Here is a 27,438-nt window from a genome sequence, read left to right on the forward strand (position 1 = left end):
CGAGAGGTAAACCCAGTGCCTTACACTCTGCACTCAGGCTCCAGCAGCCTGGTGCCACTGGGTGGGTCCCTTCTGGCTCCTAGAAGTCGGGGCAGCAGCAGGAAAGAGCGCCAAAGTAGTACGAGGGGAGAAGAGGGGGATAGGCCACTTTTTAGACATTCTGTATTATTTTATTTATCCCTTTGTTGCCAAAACTTCTGTCAACAAAATGTGTCACAACACAGTCTCTGGTTTTACTCCCCACCCCCACCCCCAGGATAGGGTAGGATAGTAACTGCATGAACAATTGACCTGTCAGTGCAAGAGAAATCGGCCTCTGGAGAGAACTATCCTGTAAGGGTGTCACAGGCCAAAGAATGAAATTAGAAAGTCTGCTAATCTTCTTTAAAAAAAAGATCTTCGAAATACCAGAAATGGCTAACTGAGAAAATTGTGGGATAAGAAGTAGAAAGTTCTGCAGGATGAAGCAGTATCATGCTTTTAACAGATGTGACTAAAAACCATTACCAAGAACACAACTCACTCAAGGCACAAATAATGGATTCTGCAAATGGAATATTCAGCAAATGTTTCACAGCATGGCTTAGAAGTCCCTAACCAAAAATATAATGAATGTACAAGAAAGGTTGACAGTATAAACCTCAGAAACCTACTGAGATGATGGGTTCTGTTCTGGTACCTTGTATTTCCCAAATTCTATTAGTCCTCAAATTAAGAACTAGAAACAAACCCAAGACATTTTTTAACTACCACCCTAGATAGAAAATTACTAGCAAAGAGATTAGAGTAAGAATAAAAATAAAACTGTTCCAACATATCTTAACAATGGTCCTTATTTTGTAATCTTGCTAAATATCAAGCCAATCTTCAAACATTTAAGAAGATAAAATTCCAAGAAATTGTACTAAGAATTTCCATGTTATAATGGATACAGCCACTGAGTTAAAAAAATGTTTTTAATTGAGTTGATATCTCTAATATATTTGTACTTACATATTTTAGGCATTTACTACTAACTGGCAAACTATATACCTGACATATACAACAAATAAAAAATTTTAAAGGATCCCTTTCCCTTTGGTAACTGTTAGTCCATTCTTGGGTTCTGTGAGTCTGCTGCTGCTTTGTTCCTTCAGTTTTTGCTTTGTTCTTATGCTCCACAGATGAGTGAAATCATTTGATACTTGGCTTTCTCCGCCTGGCTTATTTCACTGAGCATAATACCCTCTAGCTCCATCCATGTTGTTGCAAATGGTAGGATTTGTTTTCTTCTTATGGCTGTGGAGGATGGGTGGGAAGGTAGGGTAAGGGGAAAAGGGGGCATTATGATTAGCACACATAATGTAGTGGGGGGGCACAGGGAAGGCAGTACAGCACAGAGAAGACTAGTGATTCTATAGCATCTTACTACTCTGATGGACAGTGACTGTAATGGGGTATGTGGTGGGGACTTGATAATGGGGGGAATCTAGTAACCACAATGTTGCTTATGTAAGTGTATATTAATGATACCAAAAATAAAATGGGCAGATAAAAAAATAAAAGGGATAATGAAAAAAATAATAAAGAGCTTGGACCAGTGCTCTGGGTGGAGGCAGAGACGAAGGACGATTACAGACCAGCAGACTGTTGGATGCAGACATAATTCTAGTGCTTGACCTATCACCAGGAAAACAAGCTGGGTAATAAACCCTTTCACCCCAAGAAAAAAAGAAAAAAATTGTAAAGGATAAGTTAAAAAAAGGATGATCTTTGCACCACTTGGGAAGTTAAAAGCCCAGTTTTGAAAATACTGATTTAGTTCACAAATCAGATGGGAGGAGCAACATGTATTCACCAATAACTCACACACACATTTTGAGATTTTGTAATATTTTATACAAGATACCTAAATTTTCACTGTAGTGTTTTTACTTTACTATCTAGAACATTTTTAAGGCAGCTGTAGGACAAATAGAGCAATTCAGGGGTTTCAAAGATGGTTTTCATTACTGCTAATAACTACAATTTCTTCAGAAACTACTATGTGATAGGTGTGTCGTATTACATGCATTATGACCAATTCTCACAAGAACTGTAAAGTAGAAAGTACTTTCCCCACTTTATAAAAAAAGAAGCTAAGGCTCATGATCAACCGTATGATGCAAGTAAGTGGTGAAGCCAGGGTGGGTATCATTAAAACCACAAAATCAAAATTACCATAGTTATAGGATATCATGTAAAGGGCCAAACATTTCAGATCTTTCTGGGTTTTTTTTATTTACAGCAGGCTCTTTAAAGCAAAGAGAGGGGAACTACAAAACAAACTGTTGGCTATTAAAAATTATCTTAAAAACAAAAACAGCTGTGAGGTTGCCACCTGCTCCTCTTTCTTTCTCCAGTTAAGTCCTAGAAAGAGATCTGCAGGAGGGAATCCTGGGAGTGGTTACAGGGTCAAACTCAGCCTAGTTCTCCCTAAGGTTCTACTGACGTTCATCCAAAAATCTCAGAGCCTGAAGAGATCTTGCAGCAGGTGCGTTTGGGAGATGCAGAGCAGGGCATCTTCTGCTCTGCACTGGGTGAGACCAAGAGCAACGGGGAGAGGACAGCTGGTTCATTCTCCTCTTCTAACCAGGCTGATTGTGTACTAGGAGCATCTCGGACTTTGTCTCAGGGCCCAGAGTTTCCAGCTATGTTCCCAAATAGGATCTGGAACTGGCTACTTAAAACTCAAAAGCTTATTCTTCTTCCTGATGCAGATGCAACTAAACAATGTGAAAATTCCGGACCGCCAGAGACCTACAAAAGATGAGAGAGCCGGTGAGCCTGCGAAAGTTACTTTAAGGTAAAAAAGTGGTTGGATCAGGAAAAATGCTGATTACAAAATTCTGTTTAGCAGTTTAAGTACCACGATGTGCTAAATTCCTCAGCAGAAAACATGGGTCAAACCTTAGTGGCTCCGTATGATTTCCTCTCCTGGAGATTTTTAGAAAGATGTATGACATACTTCTGTCCAGGTTGGTTTAGAGAACAGGAAAAGTAGAATGTGGGAAGCTCGAGGCCTTTTCCAGTTTTATATTCCCATGGGGCATTCTTTTCTGCCTGGGAGGGCTTGGCCCCTGGTGAAGCTTTCCCAACACTTAGGGTGGAATTAGGAACTCTCTCCAGTGGCTCAAAAAAACCTTAAATCTATGTTTCTTAGAAGCACTCATTTTAAAATGCAAGTATTTGTTCTTAATTATGTCTTCTGTGTTTACTCACCTTGTATACTCATGACTTATCACTGTGCCTAGCACATAATATATCACACTAAATATTTATTGGATGGAAAAACAAGGTTGAATCCATGGATTTGAAGAAGCATCCATTCCTATAGATAAATTGTAATAGTCTGGTCTTAGTGGTTCTATTTCAAACAAGAATTTGCTTGTTTTGTTTTTATGTACTTTATCAAATACCCATCATAGTTCTCTGAGTTTTCTGATGATAGCCTAAGATCAGTTTGTCTGTCTATATACAAAGGAATCTTCTTTCATTATTTTAGTCACACTATAAATCGAGCAAAACACAAAAAAGTAGTAGTGAAATGTTATATCAAATGTAAGAAAATATACCCTTCTCCCCTAAAAAAGTCAATTTGACATGTTTAATGAATATCTTCCTGCACTGTGAGTGGATAATTTTATGTATTCCAATCCTGTATACCCTAATCCCTTAAAAATTTTTCTTATAACTGAATTAATATCTTATGAGATGAACATTAAAAACATATGCAAACCACTAAGGAAAGAATACCAAATCTCAAACTTTATATTACAAAGTAAAACACAGAAGTCTATCCACCAAATAATGCAGGGGTCTAGTGGGTCATTTTGAAAGATGATCTGTATTAGGAAACTTCTTGAACAAACTCCTTTCCATATAGTTCAACTTGTTACACAAACTGTCAATACTACACATTTTTTAAGTGTACTTCTGAACCTACTAAATTAAAGTAAATCTTCTGTTACCTCCATCCCATCCGACCCCAATAGGAAGGACAGTGCAAGAGAAAAACAAGTCACTGAAATACCTATTTATGTCCCTATAGCTCTCACCTTTCCTGACTCTCAACTCCATATTTCAGTTAAATACCCTTCCAACTCAATGCTCATTTTCTAGAAAGTGGGTCAGTAACCTAAGACAAAGATGGAGATAACAAGTGAACACTGTTGCCATACCCTGATCCTTCTCAGATTCAATTATTTTACTAAGATTTTGCATTTCCCACATTTTTTCATCTCCCTAAACTTTCCTATGGAGACATGTTATAAAACCTTCTACACAGATCAGCAATGAAGTGAATACATTCAGTAAATTGGCTAGGCTACCTACAGAAAAGTGAACAAGATAGCTCTTTTTCAAATTTCAGTCCCACAGGATTTAAGTTCCTCTCTAATTGCTACTTACTCTACAAACATTCACTGGGCATGCATTTTATGCTATCTGACCCTCCCTATCCCAGTAGGAGGCATGTCCTTGAAGGTGAAAACACGCTTCCATCTTTTCGTCCCCAGAGCACCTGCACGTGCTCAGTAGGCACTCTGTGGGTCATAGCAATGGGGACCGTTTCCTTCTGTGCTCTGGTTAGAAGATAGGGCCCAGAACAGTCTCCTACTCAAAATTAGGTTCAGACCATTTTGAAATTCATGCTACAACCTATTCTAGGGGGAAATGTGGATGTGGTGGACAAAGAGGTTTTATCTGCTGTAAAACGTTGGTCAATTCAGCAGCTGCCTACAATGCTGGGTTACGAAAGGCCACATCTGGACTCAGAGACTGTGCACTGATGGATTAGTCAGGTCTGCCACATACATGCTCAGTGTTTGCCATCCTAGCTCTAACCACTTAGCCAAAATATGAATTTCAGTAAGTTCAAAAACATCTTACTTTCCCAAACTGAAGCATTAGGCCTGGGTAGAGAATTCAGTCTTCCAAATATATGTCCATGTGTAGGCCTTTTTACATGAAAGTTTATTGAATCAGACTGAAAGGTCAGTAACATGCACCCAGCATGCCCACCTCTTCCCACCAGCACATGGTAAGATCCTTTCCCAAGAGCATTCAGCACCAACCTTGAAAGTGCTGCTAGCCTCCCACAAAAGCAAAAGCATTTGTGGCTCTTGTTGCAGAGGTGACTCCAGCCCAGGATCACTTAAGGATTCTTTCCTTCTAGGAGATACTGCATTCCTCTGTCTAAGAAGTTTCCTTTTCTCATCCTGTGCTCTCCCATACACTTGTACATCAAAAACCACCTCAAGATCAGGACCGAGGACATTTAGGACATTTTGTTCAGACTTTTCCTCTAAAGTCATTTAATAAAACCTTGCACAAAGCCATTTCACAATACCAAGAATACAAATTCAACATCTCCCCTCAACAGGAAAGTGTCCTAGGGGCTCAGCACACAAAATAACAAATCAAATCCATTCTTCTTGATTTGTTTATGCTAGTGTTCTCCTCAGCCTGAAAAACCCTTAATATTTTTCTAAGGTAAAATATCAAAGAGTCTACTTCACAATTCTCATTGGGAAGAAGCACATTACAAAGTGAACCCCATCATTACGTGCTGACAACCTCCACTTCTGCGTTGTAATAGTATTTATTTTATTTCCAAGGCAATCTTCCTCATCAGTTTGCATTTCCTTAATCAAACTATATTGTTTAAAAAGTCAATTTTAGTTAATATTTGCTGTCCTCTCTGCATGACAGGCAGTGTACATCCTTGCCGTCTCCACTGAAACTCTATTCTAGAGCATTTATGCCATACAGAAACTGACAGTCTCTCCTGCTTTCTCTGAAAACCAACCACTTAGAACAGGATCATTTAAAAGTTCCCCTAAAGCTTTTCAATACTATAGTGCAATAAAATCCGTTCCAAGATAAACATAAGCTGGAATAAGAAAATTAGTGAAAATAGGTTGCTTTTCTCAAGATGTCAAGAAATATTCTGCCTTGAGTGAAAGGTCAATTTGTCTTGAAAAGTTAACTTAGAATCTTCCAAAAGCTTCCCAAATATTGAAATTATTTAAATACATATTCAGGAAAGGAGAAAGACACAGTGGCCCAAACATGGGCATAAGAAGCGATGGACAAGACTCGACTGACCCAGCTGAGCCAATCTGGAAGACCTGGCAGTTCTGAACGAGTTTACATCTTAATCCATCCCCACACTGCCTTCCCTCAGTGCAGGGCTCTGGAACCTGGGGAGCAAATGCAGGTAGGGGGAAGTCAGAGAAGGTAAAAGAAACTCACCTCACCTTGAGGCAAGGAATGAAATCCTACTGCTGTGTTTTCTATCAGCTGAGCCTCTAAAACACAGTATTTTTGCAAAAGAGAAAAAACTGATGTTATGTGCTGCTGCAATTTATTTCAGGGTAGGCATTGTAAGGTAACATCATGAGGTATATACTGTGGCCAAAAATGTGCCCTGTTAGGTATAGAATATTAGGTTGAATAAAAATGGGGAGAAAAAAAGAGTTCAAAACAGAAAGCATGTCAAAAGGCTCAAGAAAATGGGAATACATTTCTTTTTTTCAGCTAAAAGAGATCCAGCCTAACCTTTTTTTCCTGATAGGACATTACCTACGAAAGGAACAGCAGATCATGGAGTGCAAAGAAAGCAAACAGAGCTAGTGAAGGGGCTCTCCAAACACACTTTGAAAACTACTGACCTGGAGTTTCAAAACTTTTTAGGGAACTAAACTTAAAATTATATATTTTTACTAATCAGTTAATTGCAAATGTGCTTCACCTCAAACTTTTAACCCCTTCATTTTTGCCATTGGTTTTCACCTATTTGTCTTAATATAAAAACAAAACAAAACAAAAAGCTACATATTTTTATTTAGCTCAAGAAATTATTTAGGAGCATGGGCAGGAACAGATATCACAGGTAAACAGCTGTGTTTCCTAATGGACTGAATACACATGATTGCCATGGATACAGCCTTTATTTTTACATGCGAATGAGCACCAAAGGTATGTTTTTTTCAAAAATGGGACCTAAAAATAAGTGCTTAGATAGAATTCTTGAATAGTACCTAGTATGCTGATGGTGGACCTTTTTTAAAGCACCACACAACACTGTGTTTACATCACCCTTTTATTTCATAGTTAGAAATAATACAGTTCCACAGGGTAAATCATCAATAAATAATGGTGTTTAATCATTAAACGTAAAAATCCCAACTCTTTGGCATCTGACAGGATTCTATTTCTTGTCAAACTAATAACTGTATAGATATAGTTAATCTTAGTGACCATTCGTCAATACAATATGTTACAAAGGTGCAATTTACTTTAAAATATACAACAGCTGAACATTTTCAGCCCACCCAGAAATCTGATCAACTCAAGTAAGATATGGGTCAATTTCCCCAAGACTCTTTCACGTGATTTGCCTCAGTGAAAGTATAATAAGATTAAGAGTTCCTAGGATTTTCTAATACTTATTCTGCTCTAAATGGGGTTTGCCATTCATTCTGGCTAAAGAAAAGTCATGTCTGCACCAGGAATGAATGACCCACTCACTAATTAAAAGGTGTTCTTATTTTATAAGCAAGATCGCTAACACCTAAGAAACTCACAACCACCAAAATAAAATTTAAAATAAGCAGTTCTATGCTGCCAGAAACGCCAATTTAGTTATAAATTGCACCTTCAAGAGTCAAAAAAGAAAAAAAAAGAAATAGAAACTTTTACAAAAGGTAAGTTACATACATTTTCTTCAAAATATATTCAATAGTTGAGCTGTATTTGTTACTAAAGTCAGGGCATTATTTCTTTAGCAACAAATTAAACCAGTGCAATTGACATAAATTGTTAAGTAATCCAGGATTAACCCATTAAATCTGTAGAAGCACTTTAGGCTTCTACACTAATCCTAGAAACTGGAATTTAATGAGTGCCTGTACTACACAGAACTAAAACTGGAATGACCCGATGCCATGCTTAATGGTGTCACTTCCTACTTAGTTTAAGCATTCGATAGTAGAGATCATGAGTTCCTCTATTAAAGTTTCATTCACTTACAGAACATTCAGATGCAAACAGCATTATGCCTAAAATCCACAATTAAAAGAATCCTTTCCATTTTGAAGTTGCAGATGAATTTTAAATTAGAAAATAAGCACTAAGGAAACTTTTTCAAATTATGAAAACATCATATTGGAAACTTTCAGGAAAAGCTTCCCCAACCATTGTAAAATAAATACTTTGTATCCCAAATTTAATTTTATTAAGACACACTTTAACAATGTTATAAAGAAATATTTTACAGCCATAGAGATCAATAACTTTCCATGCGGAAATAAAAAATTCATTGCTCAATATTATTGAAGCAAGTGAAGAAAGATTATTCTCTTGTCAATCTGAAATGTTAAATTTTTCTCAGTGCAAAACCAGTTATAAAATATTTAAACTCAATATTTAAAAATAAAAAGTGGTCCAATTCAGCAATGTTCAAGTTCTAAGTTTCATAAAACAAATCATTACATACATTTCATAGTAAAATACAGAGACTAAAGAAGTACTTGAGTACTTAAGATATAACTTTTTAATGAATCCTACCAAGTCAGCAACAACAAGCAGATAACATTCCCAATTTGAGTGTCAGCATCATAAAGATATGATGGTACCAAACCCTTTTTTCCTAGCTAAAAAGCTATACAAACTAATGGTCAACATCCTGTTTTCTTTGCGTGCTCTAGAATGATTTCCCCCCAAGTACCTATGATTTCATTCCTGTATTCAAAATCTGATTCAAACAAGTTTTATGTTCCAGGAACACTTAGCTGACATAACCATCTATTATGTGAAGAGTCCTGTACAGAGTACAACAGTGGGTTTTTCTAGTCAAGTGTCGGCTGACCTAAACTGGGTTAACCTCCCTGCAAGTCATTCATGTATTATTCCTGGCAAACACACGGTCCCCTCTGAGGGTTAGGTGTTGAAGCTGGTACTGTAGCACTTCTGTGTCAGCTGGCTCCTTGATGCTCATTTTATCTAGATTGAGGTAGTCCAGAGATTTGGAGTGAGCTCTCTTACCTTTAAGAAGACAAAGAGGCAGAGGCCCATGGAGGGCCTTATACGGTTCGTAAGGTAAAGATTTAGTGCACTTGTCTCCTGAGCTGGGCATCCGCCTTCGCCTCCTGCCATTGACAGCCGGAATCTCGTACGGCTGGTAGTACCTACTTCTGGTTTTATACAGACGAGAGGAACGTGCAAGTCCTGCGTCCAGCTGTTTGGAGCGCAAGGAAGGCACGGCTTCTCCCTTACTCTCTTCACCTGTGCACTTCTGGGCTAACTTCAGGAGTTCCTCCCCAGTCGTGAAGCCCACCAGATAGTTAGAGTCCATGTGGAGAATCTGGTAGCCTGACACAGTCCGGCGCATGGGTGAGCAAGGCGTGCTGGAGCAGCGGGGCTTCTCGGCCTCTGCCTTGCCCGGGGAGCTCGCCTCGACCACGGGCACGGGCAGGGTGGCCAGGGTACTTCTGGGCTCTCCGTTAACATCTACTTCCATGTTAGGCACTGGTCTACGAACTCCTGGAAGTAGACACACTGAGATTAGAAAGGTCTAACGCCCAGAACTTGAGCCAAGCTCATGTTAGCAGCTCAGGGAGCATGAAAGAACACTGACCTGATAAACAGCCAATGCACAACTGACAGATTATTATCTATGTCTACAAACCATTCCAGAGCAGGCATGAAACGACTACTTCTCTGCCTTCAAGAACTCAAAGACAGGTTAAATTAAAGTCTGAAGCACTAGTAAAAGGTTCAGATGGAGAAACAGAAAATAACAGTCTCTAAATGAGGTGCTCCATTCAATCACACAGTTTATTCCTCAATGTGACATTAAGCAAATAAAATACAGGGCTCAACATGAAGCAAATAAATATAATCATACAGTTTCACAAGAATCCACAAGATATTTCCAAAATACTTCCATTAACATTGAAAATTAACATCTTTACATTTTCCATCATTTCATTTGAAATAAGTGCTCAGTTCTTCGCACCTAAGATTTTTTTTCAATTATGTTTAAGGGACACTTAATAAAAGGTAAAAGCTAATCAATTTCCACAAAGATTCCAATTTAGACCTAGAACATTTTTTTACGGTATAGAGGAGTTTCTTAAGAGTAGGTTCCAATCCCCAAACTGTAAATATCCATCCCTCCCTCCATGCCTCCAAACCACTTTGTAGTTTAAAACTAAACACTAAATCCAAAAATCAGGTCATTTTAAATTCTGAACATATGTTACATATCAGATGCATCAGAAAATGTCATCAATTTGATAGTTACTTTGCAATACCAAATAGCAGAACAATTCACAATGAATGCTAAGATTATTCATTAAGGTTATGGCATCCCACAGTTCAAAAACCCCATTGATAGGAAGTACCACAAATAATGGCCAGGTTTCTAGAAAGTTGCAGATAAATCAAATTTTGGTAAATAAAATACTAAGACAGTATCATTTCTGAGAAACTTTATTTCTACTTGATCATCAGTTAGAAGTGGATAACAGAGTTTTAACTATCTCAGATTACTAACCAAAATGATGTCAAAAAGTAATTTTAAGATGAAAATTTGTTGAAAAAAGTATTATATTAAATAATTCTTATGAATCTTTTTTGTAAGCAATCTTTTTCCCAATGTAAGCATTTCCTAAAGTCAGGGTATTCATTTAAAATCCAAGCAATTAAAAAGCCTAAAAGAAAACAAAAACAAAAAACCTTATTCCTTCATTTGCAGAAAACAAAAACAAAAAACCTTATTCCTTCATTTGCATTTTCCTTCACTAGAAAGCAAATAAATAAACCAAGACTATGAAGAAGTTACCAGATAGCATCCCATTCTCACTACAGTCCACATCTACAGCACAACTGAAAACTAATATTAATGTTCCTCAGACAAAGCAAATGCCAAAGGGATCCAGATATTACTTACGTTTTACTCTAAATCTTAGACTATTTCCAAATACTTTAGCCCCTCAACCCTTCCAGACTTCCATTAGTTGACTTTATTCTGTTTTACTAATGTAAAACTAAATTTACATTTGACTATATAATTTGCATCTCTGTTATAGGATGAGACCATCAGCTACTTTGATATGCATACAAAACCCTGAAGATTTCTTACCTAATAAACTTCAGAGGGTCATATGAAGCCTCATCAAATTTTTATGCCATACAAATATTTACTCTAAACCAAATGACAAACGAATCCTTTCCTTTCTCACTAATTCTATTGCCCAGGAAAAGTGCAAGAGAAGAGATCCAAGGCCTCAAACCCACCTAACCTAAGAGGCAGCTACAGGCAAGTAGTTTCTCTGATGCTCCATTCTGAAAGACAAGGAGAGGAGGGTCAGTGAGGTCACAGAAAGCAGGGCTACGGAGGAAACGAGGTGCACGCAGACTGCATGTTCCTCCCAAGGAGAGGGTGGGATACTCCAGCAGTCAGTCTACACCAGGTCACACACTGGTCTAGGTCCCCTCCAAATCGAGCGATCCGTGACAGTCCATGGACTTCCACCAGTTACCTTACTGAATTCTCATTTGGTATATTATTAATGTTCTAAAATCCAAGAATTCACAGCCCACCCCATCCTGAATTTCAAGAGAGGCTAGGCTGTAAGTCATCTTTTCTGCCGATGAGGGATAAAAATTGCTAAGCAAGCTGACACTGTAGAAAGTCACAGTGAAGAGCAGGGCACAGGCTTCTACAGTCAACACAATCACACAAGTTTGTCTCTATACTAAGCCCACTCTGCCGCATCTGAGACTGCTTAGCACTTGAGGATGAAGAATGGCAGGAGTAAAAGGTTTAAGAGAAAAAGCCAGAAATTACCTATTATCTAGAAACTAAGTTCCAAGAAGACTAGAAGATTGAAGACAATGAGCGAGTGAAGTGATGTATAAAGATCAAAAGATGAGGAGACATGAAACAGACTCTACTGTCAGATGATTATCACTGGCTAAGTTCCCAGCAGTCCTAACACCAAAAAACAATATCACCTGGCTCGGGATGCTCAGGCATCAACCTGACAGACACTGATTTACCTAGATTGTCAAGTAGAGGAAACAGATATGGTTTAAGAGCTCCATAAATGTCAACCACACAGCCTGGTGTAAGAAACATACCATACTTTGCTGAGGTAAACAACACACTTCTGTAGAAAATACTACTCAACCAGAAAGTTAAAGAAATTAGCATTTTCAATGTCCTCTAAAACAAGTATTTAATCTGGTAACTAAGGTCAATACTCTTAAAAATTTCTGAATTAGAATCTCATTGCACTGGAATATGTAAAGGCTCCTTCTAAATTATTACATATACAGCTGCTACCTGCTGAACTTCTGATGAGCAATTCTTAGGGCTGGAAAAGTGCTCTTTTTACCTATACAAGCATCAGTCTTCTGCAGCATATTCTCAAAACTAACAGCTTTTATGTGGCTTTACTGGTCTCTGCAGCATATTGCCACATACACAACATCTTCAGATTGTGATCTTCACGTAGGAATGTGAATGGTGCAACCAGAACGCCTGCACATGACTTGGATTTTTTTTTAAGACCCTTTTCACTTACATATTGCCTTTCTAAAGAATATCTGCGTGGCACTAAGAAAGTGAGGCGGAGGCTAGGTTTCGGAAAAGACAACATTGATTGGCAAATGTTTCATTTTTAGATTGGCAGCATACCTTCCACTCTTCAATGTGACTGAAAACAAACCTGTTTACGCTATTAAATCCCCTAGAATTTCCTGACTTGATTTAAATACTAGAGCAAGAGCCTGAAAGCAGTTACACAATCAACGCCCTCAGGTTCTCCGCTAACTGGACAGAGTGGTGTAGGTACTGTCCCAGCTAAGAGGAAGAAGCCTGGTTATGTTCCAATTCTGGAATTCTACAAAAAAAAGAATGATGGTAAAGACAATAAAAACTGAATGGTCTCAAAGTCAACATATCTTGATATATGAATGTCTAACACTTTTGTACTGCAAAATTTCTTATGAAAAGGCAATGATCAGGACACTTGAATACCGTGACTACAACTGGAGATGGCCTGTGCTTAGCAGTGTATTCTTCATATATAGAAAAAATCTGCCTAATGTGTTTGCTATTTTTATCAAACCTATCCATGACTAAGCATTTTGTTCCATGCTAGAAGATAAACCTTGTACTATAAGAGCATACTGCCAAGATGGATTACAATGCAGTCTTGTAAATACTGCAGGTACGTGCGGACAGCACACCCCCACTGCATCAATAAATGTAAACCGAGGAATCAAGCCCAGTCTACCTTCCACACTGCCAAGCACTACAGACCAGAGACTAATAACATCCTTATTGCTACCATTAATGCCTTTCAGAGATAGTTTAAGGCAAAACAAAAACTGGTAACAAAAAATAGAAGAAGCATTTCTATAATAACAGAAGCAGCAAAAATTTCTGTGGACGTTAAAGAGTCTAGAACAGAAAATACAACAATAGAAAAGCCAACATGTAGTTCAACAATGTTTTGAAAACTGAGTTTCTCAAACAAGTACCAGGAACAAATAATAAAAATTTAAATGGCATCTAAGGGTCTTCAGCATCAAATTCCCTCACAATGCAAATCGGCAACAATGACACTCACGTATATTGCTCATGGAGGCCACTGTATTTCTTTGAAACATAGGATTCAAAACTAGACAAAACCAGACACAAGTGACACTTTAATATTTGCTAGAAAAATGTATACAGTGCACTTTTTAAAAACCTGAGTACAGCATGGAACTGTGAATTGTGGCTGCAAACAGGTCCAAACCACACCACACATGCATGGGGACCAGGTGCACCAAGATAAACACACACAAAGGACCATGACCTGTATGCAATCAGCTCAGCTTTGAATATTCCCCAAGAGGCCAAACTTTCTCCACATTTGGTACAAGGAGCAACATTTTGAAAACATAACCTAGATGCCTTAGCTCCTTAGACCAACTTTGAACATAGCTAATAAGTTTCACAATTGAAATAAGTTTCACAGGAATTCTACATTCTGGGAATTTTTTTTTAAATCAAGCATATCAAAAAAAGTCACCCTCAGTAATCAAAAAGCTGCTCCATACATCCCAATTGTTTTCAGCAACACTCAGCAATACTATTTAAGAGAAAGCAGAACTACCTAAATATATAGAAGAAAGATGTCATCATGTGAACAAAATCTTTTTCAAGAGGTTCAGGATACCAACCACTGACGAGAGAGCCATTCCTTGGGAAATGAAGGCTCCTAAGTATGACCACAGTCAGTTTTGTGATAGGTAGAACATACAGTTTTAATGCCAGAATCATCATGGAGTTCATCTACCCAGAACTTCCGGTTACAGAGAAGACAACACAGACACCAGGTGTCAAGACATGCAGCCAGTTCCCAGTCACCTGGCTCCCAGTCTAGTGTTCCTTCAATTTCATCAGGCTGTGTTTCTATCACATGGTTCCCAAACTTGTCTACAGACTGACATCATCCAAGAAATTTCAAAAAAATACTGATTTCTGTGCTCTACCGAGATTTGTGATTTATTTCACTGAAGGTATAGCCTAGGACTCTGAAATTTTTCAAATTCCTCTGTGATTCCAATATGCAGATGTGTTTAGGAACCTGTCAGATAGAAGTTAGCAATAGAAGAATTTCACTCCTGTAAGTTCCTGTCTTTTTTAAAGAATCAGTGACTATAGTCATATTTGTGGATATCATTTTTGGTTTCTTCCAATTGCTAACAATCTCTCCCTAAAGCTTTCTAATTTACTATTTCTAATCAACTGTGGGCTTAAAAAATATTTGCTAACCAAATTTGTTAAAACTGGGTATAAAATAAAAATAGATCTGTGCTGAATGAGAATTAGACTCCTTCAACTGTACACACCTTGGCATAGTTACATTCACTTCCCAGAAGCCTCTGTCAGGTACAGTCACTTTGGAAAACAGTTTGGCAGTTTCTTATAAAGCTAAATAAATGCTTATTAAGCAACCCACCAATACCCTCCTTGTGGGTACTTACTAAGAAAAATGAAAATACATGTTTACACAAAGTCCTGAATGTGAAAGTTTACAAGAGCTTCCTTCATAATCACTGGAAACAATCCAAATGTGCACCAATAGGAAAATGCAAAAAGAAACTGTGTACCATCCATACAGTGGAATACCACTCAGCAATGAAAAGGAGCAAACTAGGATTACACCAAGTCAAAGAAGTAGACAGAAAATGCAAATACTGGTTCCACTTATATGACATACTGGAATAAGCAAAACCATCTGGACAGAAATCAATTTATGACTGCCAAGGGCTGGGGTTGAGAGGAAAGGACAGACTGCAAAGGCAGGAAGCCAGAGATAAGCAGGAAGATAGGTCACGGTGACCACAGAGAAGTTGAGACTAGTGAGTTGAGACCACAGAGAACTTCCACCAATGAGAAAATTCCTAGCAGGAGGAGTAAAACCACCGAGACATTCCACAAGCTGGAGTCCAAGTGGGCATGCTTCTGGGGTACCCTAAAATAACCTTTCCTCATTATAAAGTCATTAAAATAAACCTGCATGGCAGTTTTGCCCCCCTTGGTGAGCAATTAGAGAGAACTCTGGGAAAGAGCATGCGCAGTAGTTAGATTACATCATTGCCAGTCTGTCAATGAACACTTGTTTTGCCTAACAATACCCCTCCTAAAAACCTCTTGCAAGCCCCATGAAATAGAACCTTCCCCAAATATTTGGGGCCTTCTGACACTAGGTCGAGGCCCACTCTATTACACAATGTACTAATAAACTTGCTTATCTGTTTTCTTGACTTTTGATTTCAGTCTGACTTTGTGTGTCACTGAACCAAGAGTTCATTCCTAATAGAGGCACAAGGGAATTTTGGCGGGTGATGAAAACATTTTACATATTGACTGCAGTGGTCATTATACAACTGGATACATTTGTCAAAACTCCCCAAACTATACTAAAAGGGTGAATTTTACTGTATATAAATTACACTTTAAAAGAAGGCTGTCATGTATGTCCAAGTTTCTTATAGTCCTCCATTTTTAAAATTCTTCAAAGTGTATGATCTCAGAATCAGAAGGAATGTTTATGTTTGTCCAGTCTATGTCTGAACCCCTTCAATGATAGGTAACTCACTACCTATCAAGTTGGTTCATTTCACCTGTTGCAGGTCTACTAGAATGTCCTTTTATTTGCATACATAACTATAATTATGTGAATTATGTGTACATACACATGAACACATATGCATGTGGAGACACACATGCACACACATTCCTATAGCTTCTACTCATTGCTTCTAGTTTTATATGCTTTGTTTCAATTGGATGAAACACATTATTTCCTATTTAATATCCTCTAAAAGCACTTTGTACTTAATGGTTTTCAAACTCCTTGTTTTCCTCAAAACTGAAAAATGTAATGTTTCCATTTTTTTAATATTTTAAAATGCATTTTCGCTTTATCTACTTAATAGAACAAAAGTGTTTGGTTTTCCCCAACATTCCTTTGAATCATTCTGCTGCTGACAGCTGATCTAGAAGTCAATTATGGAACTGCTTTTTCCAAGACAGACCAATCTCATTCAAAGAAAAGATCTACAAAGATACTGGCCAAGCAGAATGACATACCAAAGCATGAACTCGCACGAATATAGTTCCTAAAATGCTAAAAGAGCTACAAAGGTCATTAAGAAATTTTTTTCCCCTTCAAAGACTTGAAGTCACATGGACAACAGTGTTAAGTACAGATACACAGATGACACTCTGAAAAAGGACAACTAAAGGAAAACAACAACATTGAATCGTTTTAACAGCTTAAAGTCATGGTGTGATGAAAAGGATGTCACCTTTGCAGTGAACTGCTATATGACTAAGTGAAAATGATCCTCCTTTCAGTCACCCATTTACCATTCTTCATGTCTAATAATATACAACTAGAACTTTCTGCAAATTATTTTGCCAATCTCCAGTAATTAATGTTTTTACTAAAACTTCCCTGCAACTAGAGCAATATCTCTCAACTATTGTTTTGAAATATTATTTCATAAGACCTCCTTCTCTTATAGGAATAAAAAAAGGAAAACCTACTCAATCAAAAGGTCAAACATTTCAAATACAGTAATGTTAGCCTTTTGCAACAATAATTTCAGCTCTCACCATTAAAAATTTCATAATAGTATACACATTTGTAATAATGTACTGGCATTTTACGCTCATCTGTTTATGTAGTCTTTGAAACACATTAGATTATGTTCATACAACTGGTTAACAAACAGAAAAAGCAAAATATAACTCACCAGACTAAATCCCAGAAGATGTCACTGTATAATTTCCAATGAGTCCCAAGGGAACACAGGCATAATAATTTTTCTGCTCTACTCCAGAAACTAAACATGAAATACAAAAATAAACCTTTAACAAGTAGCACAACTTATAAAGCAATTATATCAATTCTAACTGCAAAACAGGATTAAGCTAGCAGGAGGTACTAACACCAGGTACAGGTTATATAGGATATAATATTGATTAATTTAATTAAAGTAACTGGAGTTTGTAGAGCTAAATTAAACCTCAAACATTTTATCATGCTTGTTCCTCTGTACTGTGTTGCTTAAACTCTATCTGGAGACTAACAGTAGCTAGTTGGGCTAAATAAAGAGATAAGGAAATGCAGGGGTTTAAATGTTTGCTCCACCATCCTAGTCCTATTCATGCGTTCAATAGATTCACAGGAAAAAGTAATGCTAAGGCTGCCTTAAAAGAACATGTCCTACACCTGGCCCTGCTAAAAACTCACCTCCTGACCCAGAATAAATAGCAATCTTTAAAATCAGGGCAATTCCACCCTTTCTGCCCCATGTAGTTGTTACACAGAATAAATGAGATGAGGGAGGTGAACATGTTCTGAATGCTGCAAGGCCCTTTCTGGATGTGTGATGTTATTATTATGCAATTAATTGTCTACTCATTTTAGCCATAAAACAGCAACAATCAAAACCCTTCCTAAGACTGCTTGAGAAAAATTATGAGAAGGCTCTTGGAAACATTTTTTTTTAAAAAGAACAACTTGAAAAATACTTCTTTGGACTTACCACACTGTTTAAGACTTCTAGCATCTCCTCGGTGCCTTCCACTCTTACCTGGGGAGCTACTGTGTAAGACAATCTATCCTCATCTCCTACCACCTCACCTAATTGGGTTAATTTCCTGAGGCCAAGAAATTCCCCAAAGTCCTTTCCACCATTAAAGGTTGTCGGGCTCTCTGTTGCTGTGTTTAGGTTCTTCTTGTTGTTGGGGGAGGGGACCCAAATGAGTGGAATGGATTATTTCACCCACGTAGGTACACTGAGTCTTACAACTGGCAATAGTCCAACATGTCCTCACACAGAATATAAACAGCAAGGGAAAAAGCAAGGACTTTGTCATTTTATTACTGTCCTGACCAGTACACAGAAGAGTTTTATACAAAGGTAATAGATGGCTACTGAATTAAAGGCGTTTGCTTCCTCCGCTTGGGAAACTGGGAGGAGGTAATGCACCCAGAGCCATCACTCCAAGAAACAAACATGTTGATCAGCCTCTGGAACTTCTTTAGATTGAGGTAACAGACACACACCCTTACATTTCTTTTGCCACAACCTATTTTCAAATAGGTTACCAAGAAAACTCAGTAACTGTGAACCGGTTCTACTTCACCAATGAAGCCTCTGGTTTAAACATAAAGTGAACTGTAATGTAACAAAAATTGTTAACTAACAGCAACATTTTTTATTTCATATAATCACCCCCAAAGAGTTTCCCCAATACTAATGCTATAAAGTTCACACTGATTTCCTATTTAAGTATTTAAAGACTTTTAATGGGGCAGGGAAATATAAAGAAACTATTATTTGGGGGCACCTTCTTATGCCAAAACCCACAGGCCACTCATATTTTATTTCAGCAACTACACCATGAGGAAAGTGTGACCCCCATTGTGAAGTATTCAATCAAGTAACAATGAGAGCAGCAACCTGAAACCCAACCCACCTGAGCCAAAGCCCACTGACATTCCTTTAAATACATGTGGCCTCTGAGCACTGATGAGCCCAGATAGAGTTTCCATACAATAACTGTGTTCCTGAAAAATATACAATTAATTTCTATCTTTTTCATATACGTGGGGAGGCTCCTGAAAGGTTATACTGCCTCATTTGTGACATGGTTGGAGGGAGCTCTAGGGGTATTTCCAATTTGAAAAATGTCAGGGTTCTAAGGCACACAGTGGAGAGTCTTACATAAAATAATTCTAAATCATGGATGGGCCCCTTCTCCTAAGGGCCTATAGAGTATTTTTAAATCCCAAGTTACCAGGCAGGAAAAAAAATTTTATCAATCAATACTTGCTGGCTATATGGCTGGATGCCGAACATGGTATTTCCACTTACTTTTTCCAGGGCTACCTCTACCACAATGTGAGGTAGATTGCATTTAGACTTTTAGAAATTTAGATAGAAAAATCCAGGTAGAACACTAGAAAATTCTGAATCTGTTTTAAGTCTAAATAAAGAATAGTTTGAAAAACAGTCTAAAATCTCACTCCAATTTTCATATCATTTGCATCCTGTATTTGGTGATAGTTTCTTTTCAAGCTTTTAAGTGCACTGAGAAGTTATTTCCCAACATTGTTTTCAATACCAAAAGAAAAATCAACCTAAAACTCCACTCCAGATTTGAAAGCAGAGGAGCCTTAAAGTAATTAATCAACTCGTGCACTGGAGCTGATAGGAGAGTCTAGGAAATAGTTGGTAATTTCATAGTAAACAAAGTGTAGTAACTGATTATCCCTATTATGCCAGTGCCAAGCCAAAAACAGAATACAAACAGAGTCCAAGGGAATGACTCCCGCGAAGCCCAAGGTACAGGAGCTCTGTTACACTTCCAATTTCCTTACTCATTTTTGACTCTGCTTAGCGTTTTGTGTGTGACTGCCTGCCATCTGTGCATACGTGCTAAGATGATAAAGATAGTGAAAAGAAGGAAAAATCTTTAACTTAAAAGAACGAGGTCAGGAATTAATATAAGAATATACCTTCTTTAAGGGACTGTCTATAGGACAATCTAGTAAAAAATCATAGTTATGGGCTTTACCTCAGTCTCCCATTGCAAAGAATTAGAAGATTGTAACGTTAAGTTCCAAAGGACTGGATTTTTAATGGGGAAGTGAAAGAAAAAGAAACTAATATTTCTGAGCACCTACTATATATACATATATATATATATGTGTGTGTGTGTGTGTATATATATATATATATATGCCAAGAGCTACACGCTACACTTCTTTTCATAATCTAATCTTAATTCCTCCATGAGGAAAATATTCTTCATTTTAAAGTATTCGATCCAGTAATACTGTTTGAGTCAGAGCAGGAATCTGAACCCCAATCAGTCTGACTTTAAAGCCCAATGACACTGGCACACGAGGGAGAATGAGTCACTACTGCTTTCACTATGAAATTACCGACTATTCCTAGACTTCCATATCAGCTCTGGTGCAAGAGTTGGGTAATTACCTTAAGGCTCCTCTGCTTTCAAATCCAGAGTTATAGATTGAAATAACATTTTTAGAATACTTTAAAAATCTGTAAATCTCTAACACTTGCAATTGATTTTGTCCAGTGTTTTGAACATGAAGGTTTGGCAAGACATCAATGAATCTCTCAAAAACAGCAAGAGAGAGAACTTACATGAAATTCTTGCAAGATGGACTGAATTTTAGCTGCAGAGAAAAACAGACTAAAGTAAGCAGAGCAAAGGGTAGAGTATAAAATGCATACAGCTATAAGCAGCTGAAACACACAGAAAGCCCTAAGACATACCCTGTAAGCAATGAAAACAGGAAAAATTAAGCATGCCTGCAAGGCCTCTGGAGAGGGAAGCCATGGGGGACTAAGCAAAAGACACCCAACATTTGACTGCAAATGAAGCCTCTACAAATAGAAGAGTTTGAGAACATTAAATAGCAAATATGTCAAATTTCTCAGGCAAGGTGATAGTTTTCATCACAGGTAAACAAAGAAGAATGGCCTTCATAAGTAGGGTGACCAGATGTATCAGTTTATAGCCAGTAATTTGGCACAATCATTACACCACCCCCTTTATCTCTCAAAAATGTCCCTGTTTGGTGAATGTATTGTAATTTCACTGAAAAATAATATATAGAAATAGAAAGGCAATGCAGAAAGAAGAAAAGAGAAGAGAGGAGAAAGAAAAGCTCTTGTGCTTGCATTGTGGCTGTCCATACAGATCGCAGGGGTATTTCTTTGGCTGTATCCACTCAGCCATTTTACTCATTTATTGATTCAGTCATTCAACAATTATTTCTTGAGCTTTACCATGTCCTAGTCTTCTACAGCCACTGGAACAAATACAAAAGTGAAGCCTGAGACCAGACAAGAAGGGCAGGCAGACAGACATGGACATAAATCTAGTGCATCTTAACAGTAGAGCTGAATGGCCCGGGGAACCCAGACAGGGGAGTGGTTTTTCCCAAAGCACAGGTAGTTCCATATGGAAATGTTCAAACCCTCACAAAATCCCTACACACAACATAAGCCATTTATCTCAGGCTTCAGCATAGATCCATTAACAAAATACCAAGAAGAAAAATTAAAATCTATTCCAAATCATAAGGTTGTAAATATGAAGGCCATCACATAGTCCTTGCATAAATCCAACTAATCATTAAAGATTATATTATGAAAAGCAAGATACAGTTTAGGCGAAGAAAACAGAGTAGTTCTAGTAGTTCTGGTTCTAGCTACCAAAACATGGAAGGAGAAAAACAGAAACGGTATTTTTCAGAGTGGCTATTTGAAGAGAGACCAATAATGAAAAAGCACTTGGAAAAAAATGAAAAAATCTTAAAAGTTCCATTCAGAGTAATGAAAATATTTTGTAACCACTAGTCTCAAAGATAACTCTAAAAACAAGAGGATCAAAACATCTCTCAAGTAACAGAACCCTGAGCAGAAACAAAATGGTTTAACTGCCAAAGTACAACACAGACAACGTAAACAAAATGCCTATACCTACACACTAATCTTACAGGTTTAAAATAATCCTATTTTTCCATTTGCAACTCATAAAAACGAAATGATGAGTAAATTTTCAGAAGAGTTGGTAAGTGGGGTGACTTTTCCGAAACCAAACTTGACCTTACAAACAAATCATTAGCCTGACCAAAGCAGTGAGACAACCCATAATTAGTTAAGACAAAAATGTTTCTCTCTCTAATATCAGTTCTTTTAATAGCAAAGTCCTTTAAAATGCAGCATTTTCTCTCCAGTGCGCTAATAGAAGTTAAAGCTAGATTACCAGTGCTTTTCATCATTAGGTGAAGTCATCCTTTTTTAGATCCTACTTGCAGACAAAATTCGGTTTCACTACAAATATGGCTGATAGTAAGTGGAACTGCAGGTCTACATGCAGTCTTTACAAGAAATTTGCACCTTAGGAAGCATAACCAAAACAGGACAGGTGTACACAGTGGAAGTGGTTAACCTTCTAGATGAAAACTTAAATCTAGGAACTTATTTTGATAAGCTGGTGACAAAATCAGAGTTCTCTCTGGAGGAAAAGAGCTGATTTTCCCCCCAGAGGATATAAGTCAGCAAAGAAAATTTAAATCCTGTACACAAATTTTTATTACTCCCACGACATCACATACTTTTAAAGGTATACAACAGCTCTCCAAAGTACACAAAATGAAAAAGTAAACATTCACTGACCATTATGTAAGGTCAACGAGTAACTCTATATCTTATATACTGGAATAGTTACTACTAAACAGCCTCATTTTCAGTTCAGTAAACTAAAATGTTGGCAGAAGCATCTTCCAAACACCAGTCCTTTTCAAATCAAGAGGTCTCTGAGCTTATTAATCCTTATATTTAATCCTGGTCATTTTATTAAGTTTATAATGCATACACAGTTACATAAAAACACAGAGAAATCTGTAGAACATTCATTAGACATAACTATGTAAGAATAAATCATGGTCTTGAATTAATAAAGTACCAACACTTCTGCAATAATAACCAATACTGTATTTTGCCTGGGAAAATTAATTTTGGGAGGAGGTCTCTTCTAGCTTCCTAATCAATGTCCAACCTGCTTTATAGGGTTAAAAATAAAGCGACCAACAACTCTAAAATTGTGGGATGGCTCTTCTGAGAAAAACAATACAAAATCGAGTCTTGTAACGTCAGGAATGTTGTGCAAGAAATGCTTTTTCGGCTGGGAATAGCAAGCACACTATGAAATGCTACTGTCTCCATTCTTCCTCAAGGGATTAAAAAGTTCCCAGCCTCAGTTTTACCTGTAAAACGGCAGCCATACACATATACACTCGGCATCTTAGCTCCACACAAATCACCAACCCACCCGGGTGCAAACTGGCGTGGATAAGAGAAGCAGGGAGATGCTAAGGATGTGGAACACTTGCAAGGGGAAAAGGACGGGACCATCATTCCCCTCGTGTTCCCGTCTCCTTTCTGGCAGAGATTTGCAGATTCCACGACTAGAGAGAGTTTGGCAGCTGCACAATGGGGCCGCCAGCTCAAGGTCTGACTGCTTCCCACCCGCCCCAAAGTCCACCTGCGACAGGTGGGGCGAGAGCGGCGGTGCCCAGCATCTGCCGCTTTCGCTTCTGGCAAGCTCCTGGCAGCGGGCCCCACGCGCGCCCCCGGCCACAGCCACTCCGTCCGCCCCCGCCGCACCGGCAGACGCGCAGCGGGCGCGGGCTGCGGGCTCGCGGGCGGCCTCACCTCCAGACTGCAGCGCAGCGGGGCGGGCCGGCGAGATAAGGCCGCGGGGCTCGCCCCGGGGCGCTATCTGGCCGCAACAGTCGCCCCCGGCACCCGGCGAGGGCACGCGGCCGGAGGCGCAGCAGGCCCGGGAAAAAAATACTTCTCAATGAGGCGCCAGGCCTGCGGTCCGCCGGCGGCGGCGGAGCGAGCGTGCGCGCCAACGCGTCCCAACTTCCGCACCGCCGCACCGCGGAGAGGCGCTCCGGGTCGCCTAGCCCCCGAGTGCCCGCACCTCACGGGCGAGCGCACGCTGCGCGCACACGGGCCGCACGCCCCCGCACACTCACACACGCGCTGCACACTCACGGCGTCTCCGGCCCCACCCCTGTGCCAAGGAGCGGCGGGCTCCCCGCACCCCGCAAGGGCCCCACCCAGCTCACCAGCCCCCAGGTCCCTGCTAGGGAGCCCGGGGACCGGCCCGCCGAAGCCGGGAGCCGCTGAGCCACCCCGCCGCCCATCTCGGAGGCCCGCCGGGTCGGGGTTCCCAGCACCGTGTGGGCACCGCGCGCCCGGCCCCGACACGAGGCAGGGAGGATGGGGCGGCGCCGCGCCTGGGGCTGGGACCGGGGTTCGGCGACCGGGGCACCCCCAAACCACCATTCTCTCACCACCACCTTTTCTGCAGCACAAAAGGTTGCAGGCGGAACCGCCGTCCCCGTGCAACCTACCGGTGACCCACAGCTCCGCCGCCTCCGCCGTGCCTGGGCCGCGGAGCCGGAGACAAGGGCGGGAGAGGCTCAGGACGGCGGCGCCGAGATCCGGGCCGAGGCGGCCAGCCGAGCCAGCCGGGTACCCTCTCCTCTCCCACCGCGCTCGGCGCCAGCTACCGCCCGGAGTAGTCTCCGCCTCCTCCTCCGCCCCCGCCCGCCTTCCCGCCCTCCTCCCTCGGGCTGCGGAGGCGCAACCCGTCAGCGCTGAGCCCGCCTCCTGCGCCCGGCTCAGACACCCGGAGGAAGGCGGAGTGGCTGGAGAAGGGCGCTAAGAGGCCTGAAGAAGTGGGCGGAGGTGGGGAGGGGTTGCCAACTGGGGACGAGGTGGGGTCGGCGGGGAGGAGTCCTGACACCTCCGCCCCAGCCCAAACCTGGCACTCCAACTCCAGAGCTCCAACTCACAGGACTGGCAACAGTCAGGTTTCCCCAGTCAAGTGGTGTTGCCATGTGTGTCCTGTGTGAGTCTCTGCTTAGACTCAGCACTGAGCAGCAGCAGGGATGACTAGAAGCCCATGAAATTACAAATTATAGGGTCAATCTTAGAAAACTGGTAAATATCTAGTGAATGTGCAGGGGAGCGTAAAATTCAAATTCAGATTCCTATTAGCTATTTTTGAATCTTCAAGTTTGATCATTTCCAGTCTTATAAGAAATTCTTTTTTCAAGATTTTCTGTTCTCAAGTCATATACATTTTGTCTGCCAAACTGGTTAATAAACTCATGGATAAGAATATATTTATTTAACTCTCACTAAGTGCCAGGCCTTCTTACATGCATTTCCAAATTTACACCTCTCAATAACTTAAAGTTATTTCAGATTATAATCCATTCAACACAGTAGTGTATTGTTCTAATGATTATTCTCGTAAAATCACTCCCAAAACATTGTACATATTCAGAAACTCACTTTCATTCTGTCCTGTCTGAAATCTTACAACCTTTTCATAAGAATGTCTTGTACTTGCCCTTTGCTCTGGAAGTTTGGCAGTTCTTTGGCCAAAAGCAATAAAATTCTAATTTGCCTTTAAGTTTATTAGGCTCAAGTCTAGCCCTGGAGAGAGGGCATTGTCTCTGTATTGCCTCCCTCCCGGGTGGTGTTCCATACTCCCATCAAAGCCCTGACTCCTCACCCAATCAAAACCTTCAGTCAGTTCTTGAGTGTCACAAAGAACACCTAATAAACCCTTTCACCAAGCAGTTGATGGCTAATAATAGCTTTATGTGTGGCCCCTCAGTGACAGGTCTCTGCTACCTCAAGAATCTGACTGGGCACTATCTTAATTCAGATCAGCTGTGGCTTGCAAGGACTGTGGCTGAAGGGAGTGTGGGGTTTGGGAATAATGCAGTAGCCCTTCCCAGAGCTTTTCTAAGTGCCATGAGGATCTATTCAATTTATAAAGAACAATAGCATACTTATAAATAATTAGGTGCAAGCCCAGAATACACTTTGTGATCTGAAAGGCCTTCTAAACCTAGGGAGTCACACTCCATTTCAAACACTCCTTGTGTAAGTTATATCTTTACCTCAAGGCATCCTATCCTTCCCAGAAAATCACTTTAAAATGATGGTTGTTTGGGAAGGATTATACATTGATGTAAATAATGTCACCTTGCAAGCAGCTAGCTTGAGAAAACAGGATAGGTAGATTTGATAAGAACGTAGTGGATGTAAAACAAACTACAAAGCCTGGTGATGAAGAAATACCATATTGCCGCTTTTTCTCTAAATCCACTTGTTTCAGGGAGGAGCTAACCAGGAAAATAGAAACCACTTCAGATATTTACCAATAAAGACAATTAAATGCAAGGGATTCATAACACTGGCAATGGAAGACCTCAGAAGCTAAACGGGGGTTGGTGAGGTAATCTAGAAATTAGCAAGCACAGCTAATTTTTCCTAGTTGGAGAAGTAAAAGGAGGAGACAAGGTTACAGGAGTCCCGGGGCCAGGCAGCATGCCCAACCTGGAAGGAGCTGCCGCAACAGGAGACAGCCCTGCCAAGGGAGCTGTATGGCAAGGAAAGGGGAAAAATGCACCACAGATTCTCCTCTCCTCTGGCCCTCCAGTCTCTGGTTACTGCCTTCCATTTAGCCAAACCCAGACACCGGGTACCATGAGAACCAAGGAAAGAGCATGCAGGGGTCAGCCCCTCTGTAGCACAGAGGCAAATAGGGGAAAGACATGAATGTGAATCTGAGGGCAAACAAGCCTCAGATCAGCAGATCATTTTATTTCACTTTCAATGCCTCAGTCTTTCTTAAGGATTTTTCCCAGTCCCACAGGGGTCAAAGTTCCAACCGTCTATGCCACACCAGGCCATGGGTAGATGGTGATGACAGGGAGTGGAAGGAAGTCCTTTGTTTTACACTCATCTGTCCGCGTAAGTATTGTCCCTGCGCAGAGCTGCCACCTATGGCTGCAGGCTGCAGTGCACAAGTCCAAAGATGGGAGGGCCCGGTCTTCCATACTCCGTCTCTCCCTTCAGCTCTCTCCTGCTCCAGCACCACACTTAAAGCCACAGAATATTTCTAAGGTCTGGGACTGTCTTGCTAAGCCTCACACACTCTCAGTCATTCATATGTAGGTCCTATATCAAATATAATGATATTTTCAGGGTGAAAGTAAAAAGGATGGAAAAAAGATATATCATGCAAACATTGTTGAAAACAAAGCAATAGTCAGCTATGTTAATAACTAGATAAAGGAGACTTCAGACCAAAGAAAATTACCAAAGACAGAGAGTAACATTATATAATGATAAAATGGCCAATATACCCAGAAGACCAAGATATATGTACCAAACAGCAAAACTGCAAAATATGTAAAA

At 39.9% G+C, this 27,438-nt stretch overlaps 1 protein-coding gene across 5 annotated transcripts in view; it reads right to left on the bottom strand.

Annotated features, from left to right (window-relative positions):
* The window catches only part of MACIR (macrophage immunometabolism regulator), a 146,815-nt gene extending 122,050 nt beyond the window's left edge, over positions 1-24,765 (bottom strand). The window contains exons 1-4 of one of the 5 annotated variants that reach the window (XM_057492901.1): positions 24,570-24,765; positions 17,350-17,439; positions 9,067-9,564; positions 977-2,778 (exon numbers count right to left, since the gene is read on the bottom strand). In XM_057492901.1, the coding sequence (XP_057348884.1) occupies positions 2,699-2,778; positions 9,067-9,541 (555 nt within the window). In that variant the 5' untranslated portion in view covers positions 9,542-9,564; positions 17,350-17,439; positions 24,570-24,765 and the 3' untranslated portion in view covers positions 977-2,698. Of the gene's footprint in view, positions 1-976; positions 2,779-7,109; positions 9,565-17,349; positions 17,440-24,515 lie in introns of those variants that run through there. The other 4 variants (XR_008994026.1, XM_036886949.2, XM_036886950.2 and 1 more) reach the window with 4 other exon arrangements.
* Positions 24,766-27,438: the final 2,673 nt, after the last annotated feature.

The sequence above is a fragment of the Manis pentadactyla genome, chromosome 2, assembly GCF_030020395.1.
Source record: "Manis pentadactyla isolate mManPen7 chromosome 2, mManPen7.hap1, whole genome shotgun sequence".
In the NCBI taxonomy this organism is placed as follows: Eukaryota; Metazoa; Chordata; class Mammalia; order Pholidota; family Manidae; genus Manis; species Manis pentadactyla.